Here is a 21053-nt window from a genome sequence, read left to right as displayed (position 1 = left end):
CGGTTCTCTGCCTGGCTATGGAAAGGGGATGGGCTGCAGAGATGCGGTGTCAGGGAAGGAGCCCAGGAGTCCTGGCTTTCAAACCCCCCCCCCCCCCATCCATTCCTCTACACTGCTCAGCCTGGGAGCTGTCCCTGGTGCTGCTCCTTCCCCGGCCCCTCCCCGTGGCGTCGGGGCTGGGGGGGGGGCGCGGCGGCGTCCCACGCAGGATCGCCTGGATTGAGAGCAGCAGCGAGTGACGCGGGCGGCTCCGCGTGGGGGGGGAGCAGCTGGGGCTGGGACGGATCCGTCCTGGGCAGCCGCTCCCAGCTGGGCGGCTGTCGCGGGCGCAGGAGGCAGCGAGGGAGAGAGGGGAGGAAGGAGGCAAAGAGAGAAGGAAAGAGCGACGGACGGTGGCAGAGCAGCGGGGACGGAGACGGACGGACAGACGGCCCCTGCCTGCCCCCCCACCCCCTGAGCCGTGGGCCGGGGCATGGTGCTGTGACCCGGCCCGGGGGGGTCCCGCTCGGCGCCATGCAGTTCCACAAGGAGGAGTTCCAGAAGTTGGCTGGGAAAACCCTGGGCCAGCTGCACAGGTAGGGGGGCTAGGACGGGAGGGTCCCTGTCGCGCCATAAGGGGGGGCAGGGGGGCTGGGGGCAGCAGGTGGCGTCTTTCTGCCTCCCTGCACACTGGCCCAGCTGGGTCATGAGCCCCATCCCTCCGATTCATCCGCAGACTTTCTCCGTCCGTCCTGCCCCGTGCCCCCGGATTTACCCCGGCCCTCTGGCCCCCGGATTTACCCCGGCCCTCTGGCCCCCGGATTTACCCCGGCCCTCTGGCCCCCGGATTTACCCCGGCCCTCTGCCCCCTGGATTTACCCCGGCCCTCTGGCCCCCGGATTTACCCCGGCCCTCTGGCCCCCGGATTTACCCTGGCCCTCTGGCCCCCGGATTTACCCTGGCCCTCTGGCCCCCGGATTTAGCCTGGCCCTCTGGCCCCCGGATTTACCCCGGCCCTCTGGCCCCCGGATTTACCCCGGCCCTCTGGCCCCCGGATTTACCCCGGCCCTCTGGCCCCCGGATTTACCCCGGCCCTCTGGCCCCCGGATTTACCCCGGCCCTCTGCCCCCTGGATTTACCCCGGCCCTCTGGCCCCCGGATTTACCCCGGCCCTCTGGCCCCCGGATTTACCCCGGCCCTCTGGCCCCCGGATTTACCCCGGCCCTCTGGCCCCCGGATTTACCCCGGCCCTCTGGCCCCCGGATTTAGCCTGGCCCTCTGGCCCCCGGATTTACCCTGTACCTCTGATTCATCCACAGATTTACCCTCTGCCTCCTACCCCCAGATTTACCCTGGCCCCCTGCCCCTCCCTGATCCGCACTTGGGACTGTCCGACTCCCACAACACTTGCTCTCTCCCTTACCCCCCTTTGCACCTACCCCATGTGATGCCCAGGGCCAGATGCGAGCTCCCCCTCCCCCCCCGGGCTTTTTTGGTGAGGTGCTGGCTGGGAATTGGGTGTCCCGGAGCTGCCTTGGAAAACATCTTTCCCCCCATCAGCCTTTTGATGGTGAGATATCTGCCTTCTATTTATAGCCTTGATCCACTCATCCCCCGGCCCCCCCCAGCCCTCTCTAATCCCCCCCCCCCCCCCCAGCGTTTACACACAGCCTGGGATCCAGGTTTCTGCAGCTCGGTGCAATCCCGCCCCACCCCCACAGACGTTTCATCCCTGCCGGGGCTGCCAGGGGGCAGATGGAGGTAAAAGGGCCCAGCAGCTAGGAGCCTGAGGGGCAGTCTGTGAAGAGCACGGGGGGATCACTAAGAATAATAGCGGAGGCCATGGAATCGCCAAGAGGAGGCCTGGGTTGGACCTGGCGTTTGTCCTGCCGCCCCCTGCTGGCGAGGCTGGGCCCTGTGCCCTGCATGGTCCTGGCGCCCCCTGCTGGCGGGGCTGGGCCCTGTGCCCTGCATGGTCCTGGCACCCCCTGCTGGCGGGGCTGGGCCCTGTGCCCTGCATGGTCCTGGCACCCCCTGCTGGCGGGGCTGGGCCCTGTGCCCTGCATGGTCCTGGCGCCCCCTGCTGGCGAGGCTGGGCCCTGTGCCCTGTATGGTCCTGGCGCCCCCTGCTGGCGGGGCTGGGCCCTGTGCCCTGCATGGTCCTGGCGCCCCCTGCTGGCGAGGCTGGGCCCTGTGCCCTGCATGGTCCTGGCGCCCCCTGCTGGCGAGGCTGGGCCCTGTGCCCTGCATGTTCCTGGCGCTCCCTGCTGGCGAGGCTGGGCCCTGTGCCCTGCATGGTCCTGGCACCCCCTGCTGGCGGGGCTGGGCCCTGTGCCCTGCATGGTCCTGGCACCCCCTGCTGGCGAGGCTGGGCCCTGTGCCCTGCATGGCCCTGGCACCCCCTGCTGGCGAGGCTGGGCCCTGTGCCCTGCATGGTCCTGGCGCCCCCTGCTGGCAGGCCCATGCCCTGCACCCTGCGTGTTCCTGGCGCCCCCTGCTGGCAGGCCCGTGCCCTGCACCCTGCATGTTCCTGGCGCCCCCTGCTGGTAGGGCTGGGCCCTGCCCATCAAGCGGGCACCTGTGTGATCATTGTGCGTGTGGGTGTCTCTTGTGGGGAGGGCATGTGGGGGTTGCTGGGCTGCATGAGGGTGCAGAGGGGCGCCGGCGGCTGGGCAAACAAGGTTGGTGTAGGTATCTTGGAAAATAGCTTTGGGCCCAACTCCAGCTGGTGTTGCCCATTGGCATCCATGGGGCCAGCCCCCCAACTGGTGTCAAACAGCCTTGACTTCTGAACTGTGCTGATCCTGGATCTGCCCTTGAATGCCCCCACCTCAGGACCCAGCCCTTGCGTGTGGTCCGTGGCCGGCCGACGCTGCCGCACCCGGAGAGGTGGGGTGGAGGCGATCGATGCGGAGCCAGGACATCGTGTTGTTCTAAAATCGCAGAGCGAGCAGAACAGCAAACCCCAGCCCTGGCGTGGAGAACCCGGTGCCCTTACGTAACTGGCCCGGATTCCAGCGCAGAGTGGGTCCCGTCAGAGCCAGACCTCATGAAATATGCACCAGGTTTATAAATGGATCCTGCGCGATGTATTTATACAGCGAGCGAGAAGCCCTTCATGAGAGGCCCCGAACACGCGCGCTGGCACGTCTGTGCAAAGCTGTTCTGTGGCTAGATCAAAGGGGTGTGTGTGTGTGTGTGTGTGTGTGTGTGTGTACATACACTCCAGGGGTGTCTCTAAAAATCTGTGTCTCTGAGCTGTACGTGCACACGGTCTGTAGAATAAAATGTGTGCGGATTACATCACAAAATCTGTGCACTCTTCTCTGCCGACTAGCGTGCAGTAGAACACGCACCCAGATTTTGTGATGTCTCCGCACACGCATCGTTCCGCACAAGAACACAGCAGCGGGCGCCCAAACGGGTGCTCACCCCCAAAGCGTATGACGTGTACGTGCACCCCCTTGCGTGGATGGTCGATACAGGAAACACGCTTCAGTAGATGCACACCCATTTATATATGAACCCGTTCAAGGGGGTGTCTTTGACTGGAAGGCAGGTCGTCAAGTCCAGTCCCTTGCCCTCATGGCAGGACCAAGAACCGTCTAGACAATCCCTGACAAGTGTCAGTCTAACCTGCTCTTCAATATCTCCAGGGACGGAGATTCCACAACCTCCCTGGGCAATTTATTCCAGTGTTTAACCATCTGGACAGGTAGGAAGTTTTTCTTAATGTCCAGCCTCAACCTCCCTTGATGCAGTTTAAGCCCCTTGCTTCTTGTCCTGTCCTCAGACTAGAGGTTAAAGAGAATCTATTTTTCTCTCTCCTTGTAACACCCTTTTAGGTACTTGAACGCTGCTCTCACATCTAGGGCTGTTAAATATCAGGTAGCTGAATAGTTGATTAACCTCATGAATTCTTATCGGTTAGCCGACTATATATAGTCCCCGGGGGTAGGGCCAGCAGCTGCTGTATCAGAGGCAGCAGCACGGGGAGCCAGATGGGAGCTGGTCCGCAAGGGGAGCCGGTTTATAAACCAACTCCCCTTGTGCACCAGCTGGGGATGAGCTCCTGACCCGGCATGAGCCAGAACTGAACCGGGCTGCCCACCCGACTCCTAATACGCTTTAAATGCAGAGCCGCAGCGGGGGTAGGTCCCACACCCGGCGGGAGCCAGGGCTGGGCTGGGCTGCTGGCCAGCCTGCTAAAAGATGTACTGGCAAGTGGGGTGAGGGAATGTGTGTAGTCTACAGCATTCACCTATAAGCTTTTGCTTCTTGGTTAATTGGTTAATCAACTACACTATTATATCCCTAGTCACGTCCTCTCTCGGTCTTCTCTTCTCCAGCCTCAACAAACCCAAATGGTTCCTTTTTCTTCTCGCAGGCCGTGTTTGCTAGACCCTTAATGTAGAACGTAACATCTCTTTGGCTATGTCTAGCCTGCAGGCTTCTGTTAGGAGAAGCTTTTCCAGAAGAGATCTTCTGAAAAAACTTCTTCCGAAAGAATCCCAGAGCTGGACGAGATCTCAGGAGGTCATCAAGTCCAGCCCCCTGTCCAAGGCAGGACCAACCCCAACTAAAGAGCGCGTCCACACTGCCAAAGTGCATCCAAAAAGCGATCTGCTTTTTCGAAAGAGCATCCACACTGAATGGACACGATCTCGCATTTCAGCTGTGATTCCTACGGATGGAGTGGCCACCAGGGCACCTGTGTTTCCTCTTCCCCGTCCACACACATCTTTTACTGAAAAAGCTGTTTTGGAAAAAGGCTTCTTCCTCGTAGAAAGAGGTTTACCAATGTCGGAAAAAAACCCTCTGTTCTTTAGATTTTTTCCAAAAGAACATGATTACAGTGTGGACGTAATTGAAGTTTTTTCTGAAAAACGGCCATTTTTCAAAAGAAACCTCTGTAGGGTAGCCGTAGCCTTTGTGTAGTTTTTGATAGATCTAGTGCACACGGGTTGGTACGTGGACGTATTCACAGATCCGTGTGGGTACACACACACACACACACACACACACACACACACACACACACACCCCTTGTCATATAGAACAGTATCAGAGGGGTTGCCGTGTTAGTCTGAACCTGCAACACACACACACACACACACACACACACACACACACACACACACACACACACACACACACACACACACACACACACACACACACACACACACACACACCCCTTGTCATATAGAACAGTATCAGAGGGGTTGCCGTGTTAGTCTGAACCTGCAAAAGCGGCGAGGAGTCCTGTGGCACCTTATAGACTAACCGAAGTGTTGGAGCACAAGCTTTCATGAGCAAAGACCCACTTTGTCTGATGCATGTAGTGGAAATATAGAACAGTGTTTCTCAACCATTTTTTTAATAAAGTACCTCTTTAAAAAAAATTATAAGTACCCCCAGTACCTACAGTTTTCGGGGACACACAATTTTTTTCTACCATTGCAACACATTTGTTTACACAACTTAATCATAGCCGGGCGGGGGATGAAATATTTGGGTGTAAAAAGAACAAAAATAATAAAGCACTGTAAAACTTAAAAATTCAATTTTCTCCAAATTTCAGTTGTCGATGTACCCCCCCCAGACTTCTCTCGAGTACCCCAAGGGTGCGCCTACCACCGGTTGAGAAACACTGATATAGAACACACACACACACACACACACACACTCACTCACTCACTCACTCACTCACTCTACACTCCAGGTGCGCTGTAATAAGCCAAATTTCTGCCTAGCTAGTCCGTGCCATGCTCATCTGCCTGCCTGTGGCTCTATTGTATCGTCAGAATCGCTGGCTGTGGATGGATGAAAACCACATGCCAGGACTGTGCCTGAGGGTGACAGGCGTTCAGGAAATGCCCCATTTAACTACTTGTGCGACTAATTCAGGCCCCTTCAGGCTTCCTGCTGTCCCCTGTGCTTGTTTCTCTGCCGGGCGGCTGCCCCACAGGCCAGCCGGGGCGTGGAGACCCCGGGCAGGAGCCGCAATGTGGCATGGGCCCACTCCGCAGCGTGCTGTGCCGGCAGAGCACACTGCATTTCTCCCCTGCTCACGCCAACGGGGACAGCAAGGCAGCCACCTGGAGAATCTGGCTCCGGGGGTCCTGCCTGGCCTCACCCGGAACTGTGGGGCAGGGACGGGAAGAGGAGCCGGACCGCCAGGCTGCTCCTTGCCCTTTCTCCAGCACCCTGCCGCACCCCCGGCCACCTCCAAAGGGGCTGGCTCGAGAGGGGCTGGCTCGGTACAGTGCAGCCAGGGGCCCGGGTAACGACATCTCTCAGGGGCGGGCGCGTGTGCAGTGATGGAATTGGGGTGGGGGGGGCAAAAGACTTGGGAAAGGTGGGTGGTGGCAGCTCCCCCAGCTTATCTATCCCACCCACCCCCTCGATCTGTGTGTCTATCGATCTATCCCCACCCACCTCTTCTATCCATCCATCCCCCACCCATCCTCTTTATCCATCTGCCTATCCCCACCCACCCCTCTGTCTGTCTCTCTAGCGATCTATCCTCACTACCCCCTCTATCTATCTATCTATCTATCTATCTATCTATCTATCTATCTATCTATCTATCTATCTATCTATCTATCTATCTATCCCCGCCCACCCTATCTATCTATCTATCTATCTATCTATCTATCTATCTATCTATCTATCTATCTATCTATCTATCTATTCCCACCCCCCCTCTCTTTCTCCACCCAGCTCGTCTGTCTATCGATCTGTCTCCACCCAGCCCCTCTATCTATCCAGCCTGCCTGCCTATTGTTTCCTGCCCTCCATGCGCAGGGATTGTAGGACAAGGCGCTGGCTGGTTTGCCAGGCGCTGACACCTTTGAGGGTCAGGGGAGGGCAGCCCAGAGTCGGAAGGCTGCTTGCTGTTTTCCCGGCTGCTGTCAACGAGACAGCTGGTCCGGGGCTAATCCTCCCTCCCGGCTCCCGACGTGAAATTGCTTCCTGTTGGTGATCGCGCCCTTCCCCCGCGTGCGCCGTGTCCCGGCCTCCCCCTGCTAGAGGGGGTGAGTCGTGCGCGTCCGTCTGTGCGTCCCAGCCTCTCCCTGCGGGGGGAGGGGCGTGCCTAATCATCGCGGCTTGCAGCAAAATTGGGCCCAACCCTCCGAAGGGATTTAGGAACCTAAAGATGCAGTGAGAGGCGCTGCAGGAGGGGTTCTGGCACTTTTTCTCCGCAAATCCCCAGCACCCCGAGTCCTGGGATCTTGTGAGACTCTTGGCTTCCTTCTTGTGGACCTCCCGGTCGGGGAGAAAAACTGAAATCCATGATCCCCCAGGGCGTGGGGGAACCCCACCAATACCCTGACCCTGGGAGCAGACTGGGAGCCCCCGGCAGGGGGGACGGGGGTTGTGGTGAATCCTTCCTCGAGGACAACCTCCGGCCTGTGTGGGCTGCCTCCTCCAGTGAGGGGGCCGGAAGTCAGGGCCCTTAGGGTCTCTCCTCGGCCCTCCAGAGAGGGAGTGCTGGGAACCTTGGCCTCTCCCCTCACTCCAAGGACTTTTGCAATGCAGGGAGCTGCCTGGATTCCTGTCCACCAGGCCTTCCAGAGCACGCTGAATAATTCATGCCCTTTTCTCGCAGTAGCTTCAGCCTCCTCCATCTATAATTCATGGCGCTAAACTTGGCTTCATGGACATCCCCCCCCCCTCCGCTTCCAACGCCCTGTGTTTAAATCTAACGGCTCTGGGAATCTCTGGACCCGCTCAGAGCCCGGAGCAGCCAGTTGGCCCTGAGTTTGGTTCCGTTTTCATTCTATCCTGTCGAATTCTTTCCTTGGCTGGAAGGGGTTTAAATTGTCCCTGGAGTGGGTGGAGAGCCAGGACTCCTGGGGGGAAGGGAGTGAGGTCTAGTGGTTAGAGCAGAGGGGAGGGCTGGGAGCCAGGATTTCTGCTTGGGGTGTGTGTGTGGGGGGGGCAGTTTATATGGAATTTTCTCTGATTGGAGCATTTGCACTGGTTTTAGTTTTTGTAGCACTGGGTGGTTTTTATTTGAGTAAGGTTGCATTTGGCTTCGCATCTTTAATTTTCCCAGCCCCCTTCCCCAAGCTTTATTCTTTTCTTCGTCTGAAGAAGTAGGATTAATGAATCCGGGTTATTTGATGGGGTCAGCACTTCATTTAGAGAGGTCGCGTTATTTTATTTGTGTATTTAGCTTACATTGTTCACAACTTCAAGGATTTCTTTTTAATTCATTCCAATTTTCTTGATTTTTTCCTTGGATCTCAATGAATTATGGCCGACTTATTATTCGATTTCCGTGAGGTATCATGACTTAATTTCCTTCAGTTGTCATATTATGTTGATGGAGTGGGATTGTCTAATTGAACGTGACTGATCCCCGTTGCTTAATTCCGGTTGGGTGGGCTTTGATTGCCTTTCACCTCTTGGGATTTTGAAATTTGGGTTCATTTTTCCTTTGACTTCAGGTGTAGTTTCATAAGCCAGGGTTAAATCTCTTCTGCGGTTCGTTTGCTCTCCTGCCATTGGGTTTGGAGCGGTTACAATGATTCAATTGCGTTTCTCCCAGTTCTCCGGCCACTTCGGATGCGTCTCTTTCACTGAGGAGGGTGGGTTCATTCCGGTTGCAGTTCGGTTCGCTGGGATCCTACGTTAAATGGGCTCGTTCTCGCTGCTTTGCTTCCTGCTGCGTTCGCAAACCCCGGGCTGTCCTCCCTCCCTTCGGCACAAAGCCGAAGTTGGCTCCTTTTAGGCACCGGCAGGAGAGGGTCTGTCGCGACCCAGTGGCTAGAAATTCCCATTTTTTCCCAGGGATGGGAATGAACCATTGAAACCACCTGCCAAGGGCAGCGATGGCATCTCTGTCGCTGCAGACCTTCCACCCGCCTCGTAGCTCTTGCCTGGGGCGTCTCCGCTCTGCTACCGGGCTCACCCAGGCTGGCCCTACGTCAGCCCGGCCGTCGGACGCCCCTCACGTCCTTCCCACTCAAACTGGAGCACAGCCGCTTGGAAAACCAGCCCAGTGCCATCAGAAACATCTGTCAGGGATGCTGTAGACGGAGCTTGGTCCTGCCTTGAGGGCGGGGGGCTGGACTCGATGACCTCTCGAGGTCCCTTCTAGTCCTAGTATTCTATGATTCTATCCCAGGCTGGATTCCCCGGCAGCGTTTTCACTCAGCTTGGCCTGTGTGATAAATGCAGGCAGCTTCACACCCTGCCTTTCGGAGTCAGGACTCCTGGGTTCTCTCCCCAGCTCTGGGCAGAGAGTGGGGGCTAGTGGTTAGAGCAAAGGGGGCTGGGAGGCAGGACTCCTGGGTTCTATTGCACTACCCTGCTTGGCTCGGATGGTTAGTTTGCAGCAGTGTGGCCTAGTGTGCAGAGCACTAGACCGGGCACGAGGAAGTAGCGTCGGAATCCGATGGCTGAGCTGCCTCTGGCCTGGCTTGTATTCTACTCAGCTGTGAGGTGTTCAGGTGGTGATGATGATGATCTATTAGCTGTATTACGGTAGCAGGCAGGAGCCCCAGACTAAGCCTAGGGCACTGTGGTGAAGGTGGTACACATTATTAGATGTATTACGGTAGCGACCAGAACCCCATGATGCCAGGCCCTGCATATTGTTAGGTGTATTACAGGAATGTGGTGCTAGGCGCTGCACATTATTAGGTGTATTATGGGAGCACCTAGAACTCCATGGTGCCAGGTGCTGCACATTATTTGTATTATTTATTTATTAGATGAATTACGGTAGTGCCCAGAACTTTGTGGTGTCAGGCACTGCACACTGGTGCGTAACCAGGACCCCAGTGTGCCAGGTGCTGCCCACTATTAGGTGTGTGTTATGGTAGGGCTTGGGCGTGCCAGGTGGTGCCCACTATTAGGTGTGTTACGGTACTGCTCAGGGCCTGGGTGTGCCAGGCGGTGCCCACTATTAGGTGTGTTACGGTAGTGCTCAGGGCCTGGGTGTGCCAGGCTATGTGCACTATTAGGTGTGTTACGGTAGCACCCAAGGCCCTCTTGGGATGCTGCCGCAGGTCCATCGCCAGTGGGAGCCGATGGCACAGCTGAGAGCGGGCCAGGACGGGGCGGGCAGGGGGAACGGAGCCCAGCAGCTTGTGTCCGACGTGCCAGCGGGCAGAGGCCTGGCGCGGACGCGGTGCTGGGAGCAGAGAGTCTGCATCTGCCGGGCCAGACGTGGGCGTTCACGCAGCGTGGGCCCGTGTCTCGCTGCCTGGAGGGTGCAGCCTGTTTCCCCTCTGGCTGGCTCCGGGGCTGCGCCTGGCTTCGTTCTGGGGTCCCCCCGGAGAAGGCCTGGTCAGACGACCGCCCAGCCCCGGTGCTGGGCAGTTCCAGGGTGGCATCGCCGCCCCTCTCTCAGGAATGGAATAAAATCGAGAGCCGGGGCGTGCCTGCTGCAGGGGCGCGAGGGAAAGCCGGGGGCTCGGAGACACTTGGAGTGAAGTCGGGAACCGAAGCCGTAAGCTGGGCTTTGGGGCACCCCAGTTGTTCCAAAGAGCGCCCGGGCCTTGCTTTTCTGGGGCCAGTTCTCAAGCTTTTCTCTGCCACTGGGAAAGTTCACACGTCTCCATTATTCTAACCGTCCCCAACTTCTGAGCCCCCTTGCCTGAGCCTAAGTTTGTGGCCAGAGGAGGCTGCTGCTTAGGAAGTGTTGGGTTCAAGAGGAACTGAATGGATTTCCCCACGCACACCCCGGCACGCGTACTCTGCTGTGCATTTTTTATTCGCTTCAGAAATTTGGGTTGAGGTCCTTGATTTGGAGGGGGGGGGAAGAAGTCATCTCAGTGTTTCACTTTGAAATTTCTTCCTGTTTTATTAACAAAACAAATACACTCCCGTCTTCAACCCGCCCCCCAACCCTGTACTAAGTGGATTCTACCCCCTCCCACCCACGCTTTAGACTTAGCGTTCGCCAGACTTTTCGAAGGGTTTTCCCCCAGCGGGAGCAAATGGTTTCTTCTCCGACTGGCAGAGAACCAAAACTTCTGTGAGTTGTCCAGCCCCAGAGAGCAAGTGGGTACGTACGTCCAGCCGTAATTTGTAGCTTGGCCTTGTTTAACCACTGGCCGTATGGCCCAGGCTCGGGGCCGGCCCGCAGTGTGTTCTGGGTTGAACTGGAGCAGGGCGGAGAGGAAACCAGACTGCTTCACCGGTTGCTAGTGATGGAGGATCTGCCCCTGTCTAATTCGCCCAGTTAAAGATTGGTTAGATCTTCGCCAATTTCCCCATGTCAGCCGGAGGCAGCTCACCCCCGACTGTCTCCTATATCTGTGCCCCCTCCCTCCATCCTGCCAGCTGCCCTAGCTCTGCTCCCCAGGCCGCCTGGGCCAGTTTTGGTGGGTGGCTGCTCTGTGGTCCCTCTGCCGCTCAGTGTCCTTCGGATTTGGCTGGGCGCCGGCCGGGTGGCTAATTCCCCTGCGGTGAGGGTCATCCCAGGCCCCAGCTGCTGGGGGCGGAGGAGAGCAAATGGAGTCGCCCCTTTTGGCAGCTGGGGGGTGGGGATGGGGGTCCACCCTACCGGGGTCACAAACACTCTGGTGGTGGTGGGGAGCATCACACGTACCCCACACACAGTCACACATACCCAGAGAAACATACATTGACACCAGCCCTAGCCCAGCCCCCCACAGGGCCAGGAGTCCCCGCTCCCCAATATCACCTCCTAGCACCCGGAGCAGGGCCCAGCCCCACCACCAGGGGGCAGTAGGAATACGCAGGGTGCAGGGCCCGGCCCTGGCCCCGCCAGCAGGGGGCAGTAGGAATCTGCAGGGTGCAGGGTGCAGGGCCCGGCCCTGCCAGCAGGAGGCAGTAGGAATACGCAGGGTGCAGGGCCCGGCCCCGCCAGCAGGGGGCAGTAGGAATACGCAGGGTGCAGGGCCGGCCCCGCCAGCAGGGCGCAGTAGGAATACGCAGGGTGCAGGGCCCGGCCCCGCCAGCAGGGCGCAGTAGGAATACGCAGGGTGCAGGGCCCGGCCCCGCCAGCAGGGGGCAGTAGGAATACGCAGGTGCAGGGGCCCGGCCCCGCCAGCAGGGCGCAGTAGGAATACGCAGGGTGCAGGGCCCGGCCCCGCCAGCAGGGGGCAGTAGGAATACGCAGGGTGCAGGGCCCGGCCCCGCCAGCAGGGCGCAGTAGGAATACGCAGGTGCAGGGCCGGCCCCGCCAGCAGGGGGCAGTAGGAATACGCAGGGTGCAGGGCCCGGCCCCGCCAGCAGGGCGCAGTAGGAATACGCAGGGTGCAGGGCCCGGCCCCGCCAGCAGGGGGCAGTAGGAATACGCAGGGTGCAGGGCCCAGCCCCGCCAGCAGGGCGCAGTAGGAATACGCAGGGTGCAGGGCCCGGCTCCGCGCCAGCAGGGCGCAGTAGGAATACGCAGGGTGCAGGGCCCGGCCCCGCCAGCAGGGGGCAGTAGGAATACGCAGGGTGCAGGGCCCGGCCCCGCCAGCAGGGCGCAGTAGGAATACGCAGGGTGCAGGGCCCCGGCCCCGCCAGCAGGGGGCAGTAGGAATACGCAGGGTGCAGGGCCCGGCCCCGCCAGCAGGGCGCAGTAGGAATACGCAGGGTGCAGGGCCCGCCCGCCAGCAGGGGGCAGTAGGAATACGCAGGGTGCAGGGCCCGGCCCCGCCAGCAGGGCGCAGTAGGAATACACAGGGTGCAGGGCCCGGCCCCGCCAGCAGGGGCAGTAGGAATACGCAGGGTGCAGGGCCCGGCTCCGCCAGCAGGGCGCAGTAGGAATACGCAGGGTGCAGGGCCCGGCCCTGCCAGCAGGGGGCAGTAGGAATACGCAGGGTGCAGGGCCCGGCCCCGCCAGCAGGGGGCAGTAGGAATACGCAGGGTGCAGGGCCCGGCCCCGCCAGCAGGGCGCAGTAGGAATACGCAGGGTGCAGGGCCCGGCCCCGCCAGCAGGGGGCAGTAGGAATACGCAGGGTGCAGGGCCCAGCCCCGCCAGCAGGGCGCAGTAGGAATACGCAGGGTGCAGGGCCCGGCTCCGCCAGCAGGGCGCAGTAGGAATACGCAGGGTGCAGGGCCCGGCCCTGCCAGCAGGGGGCAGTAGGAATACGCAGGGTGCAGGGCCCGGCCCCGCCAGCAGGGCGCAGTAGGAATACGTAGGGTGCAGGGCCCGGCCCCGCCAGCAGGGGGCAGTAGGAATACGCAGGGTGCAGGGCCCGGCCCCGCCAGCAGGGCGCAGTAGGAATACGCAGGGTGCAGGGCCCGGCCCCGCCAGCAGGGGGCAGTAGGAATACGCAGGGTGCAGGGCCCGGCCCCGCCCCGCCAGCAGGGCGCAGTAGGAATACGCAGGGTGCAGGGCCCGGCCCCGCCAGCAGGGGGCAGTAGGAATACGTAGGGTGCAGGGCCCGGCCCCGCCAGCAGGGGGCAGTAGGAATACGCAGGGTGCAGGGGCCGGCCCCGCCAGCAGGGGCAGTAGGAATACGCAGGGTGCAGGGCCCGGCCCCGCCAGCAGGGGGCAGTAGGAATACGCAGGGGTGCAGGGCCCGGCCCCGCCAGCAGGGGGCAGTAGGAATACGTAGGGTGCAGGGCCCAGCCCCGCCAGCAGGGGGCAGTAGGAATACGTAGGGTGCAGGGCCCCGGCCCCGCCAGCAGGGGGCAGTAGGAATACGCAGGGTGCAGGGCCCGGGCCCCGCCAGCAGGGGGCAGTAGCAATACGCAGGGTGCAGGGCCCGGCCCCGCCAGCAGGGGGCAGTAGGAATACGCAGGGTGCAGGGCCCGGCCCCGCCAGCAGGGGGCAGTAGCAATACGCAGGGTGCAGGGCCCGGCCCCGCCAGCAGGGGCAGTAGGAATACGCAGGGTGCAGGGCCCGGCCCCGCCAGCAGGGCGCAGTAGGAATACGCAGGGTGCAGGGCCCGGCCCCGCCAGCAGGGGCAGTAGGAATACGCAGGTGCAGGGCCCGGCCCCGCCAGCAGGGGGCAGTAGGAATACGCAGGGTGCAGGGCCCAGCTCCGCCAGCAGGGCGCAGTAGGAATACGCAGGGTGCAGGGCCCGGCCCTGCCAGCAGGGGGCAGTAGGAATACGCAGGGTGCAGGCCCGGCCCCGCCAGCAGGGGGCAGTAGGAATACGCAGGGTGCAGGGCCCGGCCCCGCCAGCAGGGCGCAGTAGGAATACGCAGGGTGCAGGCCCGGCCCCGCCAGCAGGGGGCAGTAGGAATACGCAGGGTGCAGGGCCCAGCCCCGCCAGCAGGGCGCAGTAGGAATACGCAGGGTGCAGGGCCCGGCTCCGCCAGCAGGGCGCAGTAGGAATACGCAGGGTGCAGGGCCCGGCCCTGCCAGCAGGGGGCAGTAGGAATACGCAGGGTGCAGGGCCCGGCCCCGCCAGCAGGGCGCAGTAGGAATACGCAGGGTGCAGGGCCCGGCCCCGCCAGCAGGGGGCAGTAGGAATACGCAGGGTGCAGGGCCCGGCCCCGCCAGCAGGGCGCAGTAGGAATACGCAGGGTGCAGGGCCCGGCCCCGCCAGCAGGGGGCAGTAGGAATACGCAGGGTGCAGGGCCCGGCCCCGCCCCGCCAGCAGGGCGCAGTAGGAATACGCAGGGTGCAGGGCCCGGCCTGCCAGCAGGAGGCAGTAGGAATACGCAGGGTGCAGGGCCCGGCCCCGCCAGCAGGGGGCAGTAGGAATACGCAGGGTGCAGGGCCCGGCCCCACCAGCAGGGCGCAGTAGGAATACGCAGGGTGCAGGCCCGGCCCCGCCAGCAGGGGGCAGTAGGAATACGTAGGGTGCAGGGCCCGGCCCCGCCAGCAGGGGGCAGTAGGAATACGCAGGGTGCAGGGCCCAGCCCCGCCAGCAGGGGGCAGTAGGAATACGCAGGGTGCAGGGCCCGGCCCCGCCAGCAGGGGGCAGTAGGAATACGCAGGGTGCAGGGCCCGGCCCCGCCAGCAGGGGCAGTAGGAATACGTAGGGTGCAGGGCCCAGCCCCGCCAGCAGGGGGCAGTAGGAATACGCAGGGTGCAGGGCCCGGCCCCGCCAGCAGGGGGCAGTAGGAATACGCAGGGTGCAGGGCCCGGCCCCGCCAGCAGGGGGCAGTAGCAATACGCAGGGTGCAGGGCCCGGCCCCGCCAGCAGGGGGCAGTAGGAATACGCAGGGTGCAGGGCCCGGCCCCGCCAGCAGGGGGCGCTGGGGGGAGGGAGAGAGAGAGACACACACACACACACACACTCTCTCTCTCTCTCTCTCTCTCTCACAAAAACACACAAAATCCAGGCAGCTCCTGTTCTCACCTCCGGGGGGGGGGGGTGTTGCTGCTCGGGACAGCTTGTGCGAAGGAGGGGTGCGTGCGTGTGCGAGCGAGTGAGCCCGCGTGCGACTCTCAGCTCCAGCCCCGCAGACGCGATTCACAAGCTGATGAGGCAGCTTGGCCGGGAGCCCAGCCCAGGGGCTTAGTGCTGCTTCCATATGGTCCCGCCGAGCCCACCGCTGCGCCACGTGGAATCGGGCACCGGTGCCAGCCCGCCCCCCTTCCGCTCCTCCCCCCAGCGCACCAGGGCCTGGGCTGGCAGGCTCAGTAACACTAGGGAAGCAGGGGGTGCTCGGGTGCAGGGAGTGGGATGGGGGCTGGGCAGCACTGGGCTGCAGAGAGCAGCATGGGGGGTCGGGCAGGGGGCGCTGGGCTGCAGAGACCAGGATGGGGGTCCGGCAGGGGGCGCTGGGCTGCAGAGAACAGGATGGGGGTCCGGCAGGGGGGCGCTGGGCTGCAGAGAACAGGATGGGGGTCCGGCAGGGGGGCGCTGGGCTGCAGAGAGCAGGATGGGGGTCCGGCAGGGGGCGCTGGGCTGCAGAGAGCAGCATGGGGGTCCGGCAGGGGGCGCTGGGCTGCAGAGAGCAGGATGGGGGTCTGGCAGGGGGGGTCCTGAGCTGCAGAGAACAGGATGGGGGTCCAGCAGGGGGCGCTGGGCTGCAGAGAGCAGGATGGGGGTCCGGCAGGGGGCGCTGGGCTGCAGAGAGCAGGATGGGGGTCTGGCAGGGGGCGCTGGGCTGCAGAGAGCAGGATGGGGGTCCAGCAGGGGGTGCTGGGCTGCGCAGCGGGGCAAGGGAGCGCCCCCTGGCAGGCAGGGCTGGGTTCGGGGGTGCTGCACTGTGGAAAGTGGGGCGGGGGGTGGGGAAGGCTCCATTTCTCTCACCTGCTCTTGCAGAGCTGGGGGTGCTAAGAAGATGCAGCGTGAAAAGGTGCAAGAATTAGCAGCTGCTTCTTAACACCAGGCAGAGACGAAGGGGGGATAACGTGGGTGGGGGGCAAGGGGATGGGATGGGGTGAGGCTGGGGAGGAGGAGGGAGGGCTGGAGGGGGTGGGGAAGGAGTAGCAGGTGGGGGCTGGGTTGAGGGGCAATGGGGAGGGGTACGGAGGAGCCATGGGGGGGGCTAGCAATGGAAGGGGGGGTCTGTCCATCTGCCCGTCCTGTTGTGTGCGGGCGGTTCTCGCTCAGCTCTCGGGGTGAATCCGGAGTCACTCCTGTTTGAGGGCTCGCCGGGTTCGCCTGCTTCAGCCAAAGCAGCGCGGAGGCCTGGGGCCCGTACAGAGCAGCAGCTTTCGTGGGCTGGAACCCACCTGGCCAGCGGCCGGGAGTGGAAAGTCCCGGGGGGCACCTGGCTACCAGGGACCAACGCTAACGAGCCCAGTTCAATCAGCCCCCGGAGGCGGCCCCTCCCAGCCGCTGCCGAAACGCTGACACCCAAAGGGGGGGCTGACTTTCTGCTCCCCCCGGGTTGCTGAGTGTTGCCTGTCCGGCAGATCCGTGTCCCTGTGATCTCTGGCTGCCCCACCCTCGGCCCCGAACCAGCCTGATCCTGCTGTGGGGGGCTGCCCCAGCCCCATCTGGCTACAGAGGCCCCGATCTGGCCCAGCCATTTGCTTTTCCTGCGGCGAGGGGAGGGGCAGTCAACCCCCATGCAGCTGCAGCAAGAGGCGCCAGAACCCTGAGCCCCCTCCCCCAACCCCGCTGCCCCAGCCCTGAGCCCCCCTCTCTCGCCATGAACCCCTGGGCCCCACCCCGCCACATGAATATTATGTGCAGCCGTATGAAGGTGATGTGTCGCACGTCCCCTCCTGTAGCACGTCCCCTCCATGTCGCACACCCCGTGTCACACCTCCCCTCCTGTCGCACGTCCCCTCTGTGTCGCACACCCCCGCATCGCACGTCCCCTCCGTGTCTCATGTCCCCTCTATGTTTCACGTCCCTCTGTGTTACACGTCTCCTCCTGTCGCACGTCCCCTCCATGTAGCATGTCCCCGCTGTGTCTCATGTCCACTCTATGTTTCACGTCCCCTCCTGTCGCATGTCCCCTCCTGTGCACGTCCCCTCCACGTCGCACGTCCCCACCGTGTCTCATGTCCCCTCTGTTGCACCTCCCCTCCGTGTTGCACTCCCCCATGTCGCACGTCTCCTCTGTGTCTCATGTCCCTCCATGTCATATGTCCCCTCTGTGTCACACATCCCCTCCTGTCTCATGTCCCCCGTGTCACACGTTCCCTCCTGTCGCACGTCCCCTCCACAATGGTGCACGTAACAAAGTTCACTCCGCTCAGGGGTGGGAAAACTCAGCAGGCCCCTGGCCCTGTGTGGGGTCTCTTGGGTAAATGTGCAGGCAGAGCTGGCGACGGGGTTTGTGTCAGGGACTGGTTCTCGGGTGAGTGTGTCTGGGGGGGGTGCCCTGTTACGTTCCCTGCTGCGCCTCTCCTGGATTGGTGACTTCTGGGTACCCATCACTCCGGTTTGGGGGCAGGGCGGGGGCAGGTTCTGCTTTCAGCTCTCCCAGGTCAATCCAGAGTCACTCCTGTTCGCAGTGGGGGAAGGACGGGGTCTGCTTTCAGTTTCCCCTGTGCGGGGTGTGATGAAGTGGGCATTGTACTCGCCTTGCTATGCTGCTTGTGAGTTCTACCTGCCCACAGCAACTCCATGCGCGTGCCTCAGTTTCCCTGGGCATTGCCCCAGTCCCTAGAAGGGGGATGCTACCTCGGCCCCAGCTGGCCGGTACCGGTACCCTGAGCCCAGGAGGTGGTGGGCGGGTGACACCTTTTGCCTGGGAAGGAGAACAAAGGGTACAGGAGGGATTGGAAGCTAGGCTGCTGGGGGGAGGGGGTGTCAGTCTTCGGTGGTTTGGGGTGCAGGGGAGGCAGGAGGGGGCCAGGCTCCCCAAGCTGGGTGTCCTGGCTGCGCCTGGTCCCTGTCGCCTCAGAACCCACCGGCTCTCCCTGCCGACTGGGAGTCCCCTCTGGCTGTGGGGGGGGGGGGCACCGGGCCTGGGGACCCCCCCTCGGTGACAGGGGGAAGGGGCATCTTAGCAAACTAGGAGCAACCCCCCCGGGATGGCTGCGGGGGGGGGAGGGGGGGAGCTGCATCCCAGGGCCAGGCGAGGGGCCAGGCCGGCAGGGAGCTGCGGAGGCAGCGGGGGCCAGAGGAGGTGACGGTGCCCTGGAAGGTCGGTCGAGCTCCAGCCCGGCTGAGCCAGGCAAGGGAGCTTAGCCAGGGATATTTAAAACCGTCCTTGAGATCTGCTGCGGCAGCCACCTGCACCGGGCCCACAGCACCCCTGGGAGCAAGGCCTGCGGCCGGTGGGGGCTGGGCAGGGCCCTCTCCTACCCCTCCCTCCGCCTGCCCACCCGTCCGTCTGCCCCCACCCCTCGATTATCCACCTGCCCGTCCATCCCCGTCCACCCCCCTACCCGTCCATCCCCCTCCGCCCCTCTATCTACCTACCCGTCCATCCCCCTCCGTCCACCTACCCGTCCATCCCCCTCCGCCCCTCCATCTACCTACCCGTCCATCCCCCTCCGCCCCTCCATCTACCTACCCGTCCATCCCCCTCCGCCCCTCCATCTACCTACCCGTCCATCCCCGTCCACCCCCCTACCCGTCCATCCCCCTCCGCCCCTCCATCTACCTACCCATCCATCCCCCTCCGCCCACCTACCCGTCCATCCCCCTCCGCCCCTCCATCTACCTACCCATCCATCCCCCTCCGCCCACCTACCCGTCCATCCCCCTCCGCCCCTCCATCTACCTACCCGTCCATCCCCCTCCGCCCCTCCATCTACCTACCCGTCCATCCCCCTCCGCCCCTCCATCTACCTTCCCGTCCATCCCCCTCCGCCCCTCCATCTACCTACCCGTCCATCCCCCTCCGCCCCTCCATCTACCTACCCGTCCATCCCCGTCCACCCCCCTACCCGTCCATCCCCCTCCGCCCCTCCATCTACCTACCCATCCATCCCCCTCCGCCCACCTACCCGTCCATCCCCCTCCGCCCCTCCATCTACCTACCCGTCCATCCCCCTCCGCCCCTCCATCTACCTACCCGTCCATCCCCCTCCGCCCCTCCATCTACCTACCCGTCCATCCCCCTCCGCCCACCTACCCGTCCATCCCCCTCCGCCCCTCCATCTACCTACCCGTCCATCCCCCTCCGCCCCTCCATCTACCTACCCGTCCATCCCCCTCCGCCCACCTACCCGTCCATCCCCCTCCGCCCCTCCATCTACCTACCCGTCCATCCCCCTCCGCCCCTCCATCTACCTACCCGTCCATTCCCCTCCGCCCCTCCATCTACCTACCCGTCCATCCCCCTCCGCCCCTCCATCTACCTACCCGTCCATCCCCCTCCGCCCCTCCATCTACCTACCCGTCCATCCCCCTCCGCCCCTCCATCTACCTACCTGTCCATCCCCCTCCGCCCCTCCATCTACCTTCCCGTCCATCCCCCTCCTCCCCTCCATCTACCTACCCATCCATCCCCCTCCGCCTCTCCATCTACCTACCCGTCCATCCCCCTCCGCCTCTCCATCTACATACCCATCCATCCCCCTCCGCCTCTCCATCTACCTACCCGTCCATCCCCCTCCGCCCCTCCATCTACCTTCCCGTCCATCCCCCTCCGCCCCTCCATCTACCTACCCGTCCATCCCCCTCCGCCCCTTCATCTACCTTCCCGTCCATCCCCCTCCGCCCCTCCATCTACCAACCTGTCCATCCCCGTCCACCCACCTACCCGTCCATCCCCGTCCACCCCCCTACCCGTCCATCCCCCTCCACCCCTCCATCTACCTACCCGTCCATCCCCCTCCGCCCCTCCATCTACTTACCCATCCATCCCCCTCCTTCCCCCTCCACCCACCTACCAATACATCCCCCTCCACTCCTCTATCTACCTACCCATCTATCCCCTCTATCTATCTACCCCCACCATCTACCTATCCATCCATCCCCCTGCACGCCCTCTATCTATCTATCTATCTATCTATCTATCTATCTATCTATCTATCTATCTATCTATCTATCTATCTATCTATCCCCACCCCATCCATCTATCTATCTATCTATCTATCTATCTATCTATCTATCTATCTATCTATCTATCTATCTATCTATCTATCCCCACCCCATCCATCCATCTATCTATCTATCTATCTATCTATCTATCTATCTATCTATCTATCTATCTATCTATCTATCCCCACCCCATCTATCTATCTATCTATCTATCTATCTATCTATCTATCTATCTATCTATCTATCTATCCCCACCCACCCCCTCTATCTATCTATCTATCTATCTATCTATCTATCTATCTATCTATCTATCTATCTATCTATCTATCTATCTATCTATCCCCACCCACCCCCTCTATCTATCTATCTATCTATCTATCTATCTATCTATCTATCTATCTATCTATCTATCCCCACCCACCCCATCTCTGTCTGTCCCCACCCCCACGCCCTGTCTCTCTGCCCGGCAGGCTGCTGGAGCGGCGCCAGGCTGGCGGGGAGACGATCGAGCTGACGCAGGAGGGGCGCCCGGTGGAGGTGTCGGAGAAGCACCAGCCGGTGGTGGACTGCACCTGCTTCGGCCTCCCGCGCCGCTACATCATCGCCATCCTCTGCGGCCTGGGCTTCTGCATCAGCTTCGGCATCCGCTGCAACCTGGGCGTGGCCATCGTCAGCATGGTCAACAACAACACCGTGTACCGGGGCGGCAAGGTCGTGGTGGAGGTGAGGGGCCTGGTGCCGGCTCCCGCCCGACAGGCCAGCCCAGGGGGCAGGGAATGGGGCTGGGGCCTGTCTCC

At 62.1% G+C, this 21053-nt stretch overlaps 1 protein-coding gene across 1 annotated transcript in view; it reads left to right on the top strand.

The window, feature by feature from the left end:
* Positions 1-415: 415 nt before the first annotated feature.
* SLC17A7 (solute carrier family 17 member 7) overlaps positions 416-21053 on the top strand; it is a 31572-nt gene continuing 10934 nt past the window's right edge. The window contains exons 1-2 of the mRNA XM_075917535.1: positions 416-575; positions 20727-20979. Of these exons, the coding sequence (XP_075773650.1) occupies positions 514-575; positions 20727-20979 (315 nt within the window). The 5' untranslated portion in view covers positions 416-513. The remainder of the gene's footprint in view (positions 576-20726; positions 20980-21053) is intronic.

The sequence above is a fragment of the Pelodiscus sinensis genome, unplaced genomic scaffold, assembly GCF_049634645.1.
Source record: "Pelodiscus sinensis isolate JC-2024 unplaced genomic scaffold, ASM4963464v1 ctg144, whole genome shotgun sequence".
Classification (NCBI taxonomy): domain Eukaryota; kingdom Metazoa; phylum Chordata; order Testudines; family Trionychidae; genus Pelodiscus; species Pelodiscus sinensis.
Note: the sequence above shows the minus strand (reverse complement) of the source record. Positions and strands in the feature narration are given on the sequence as shown.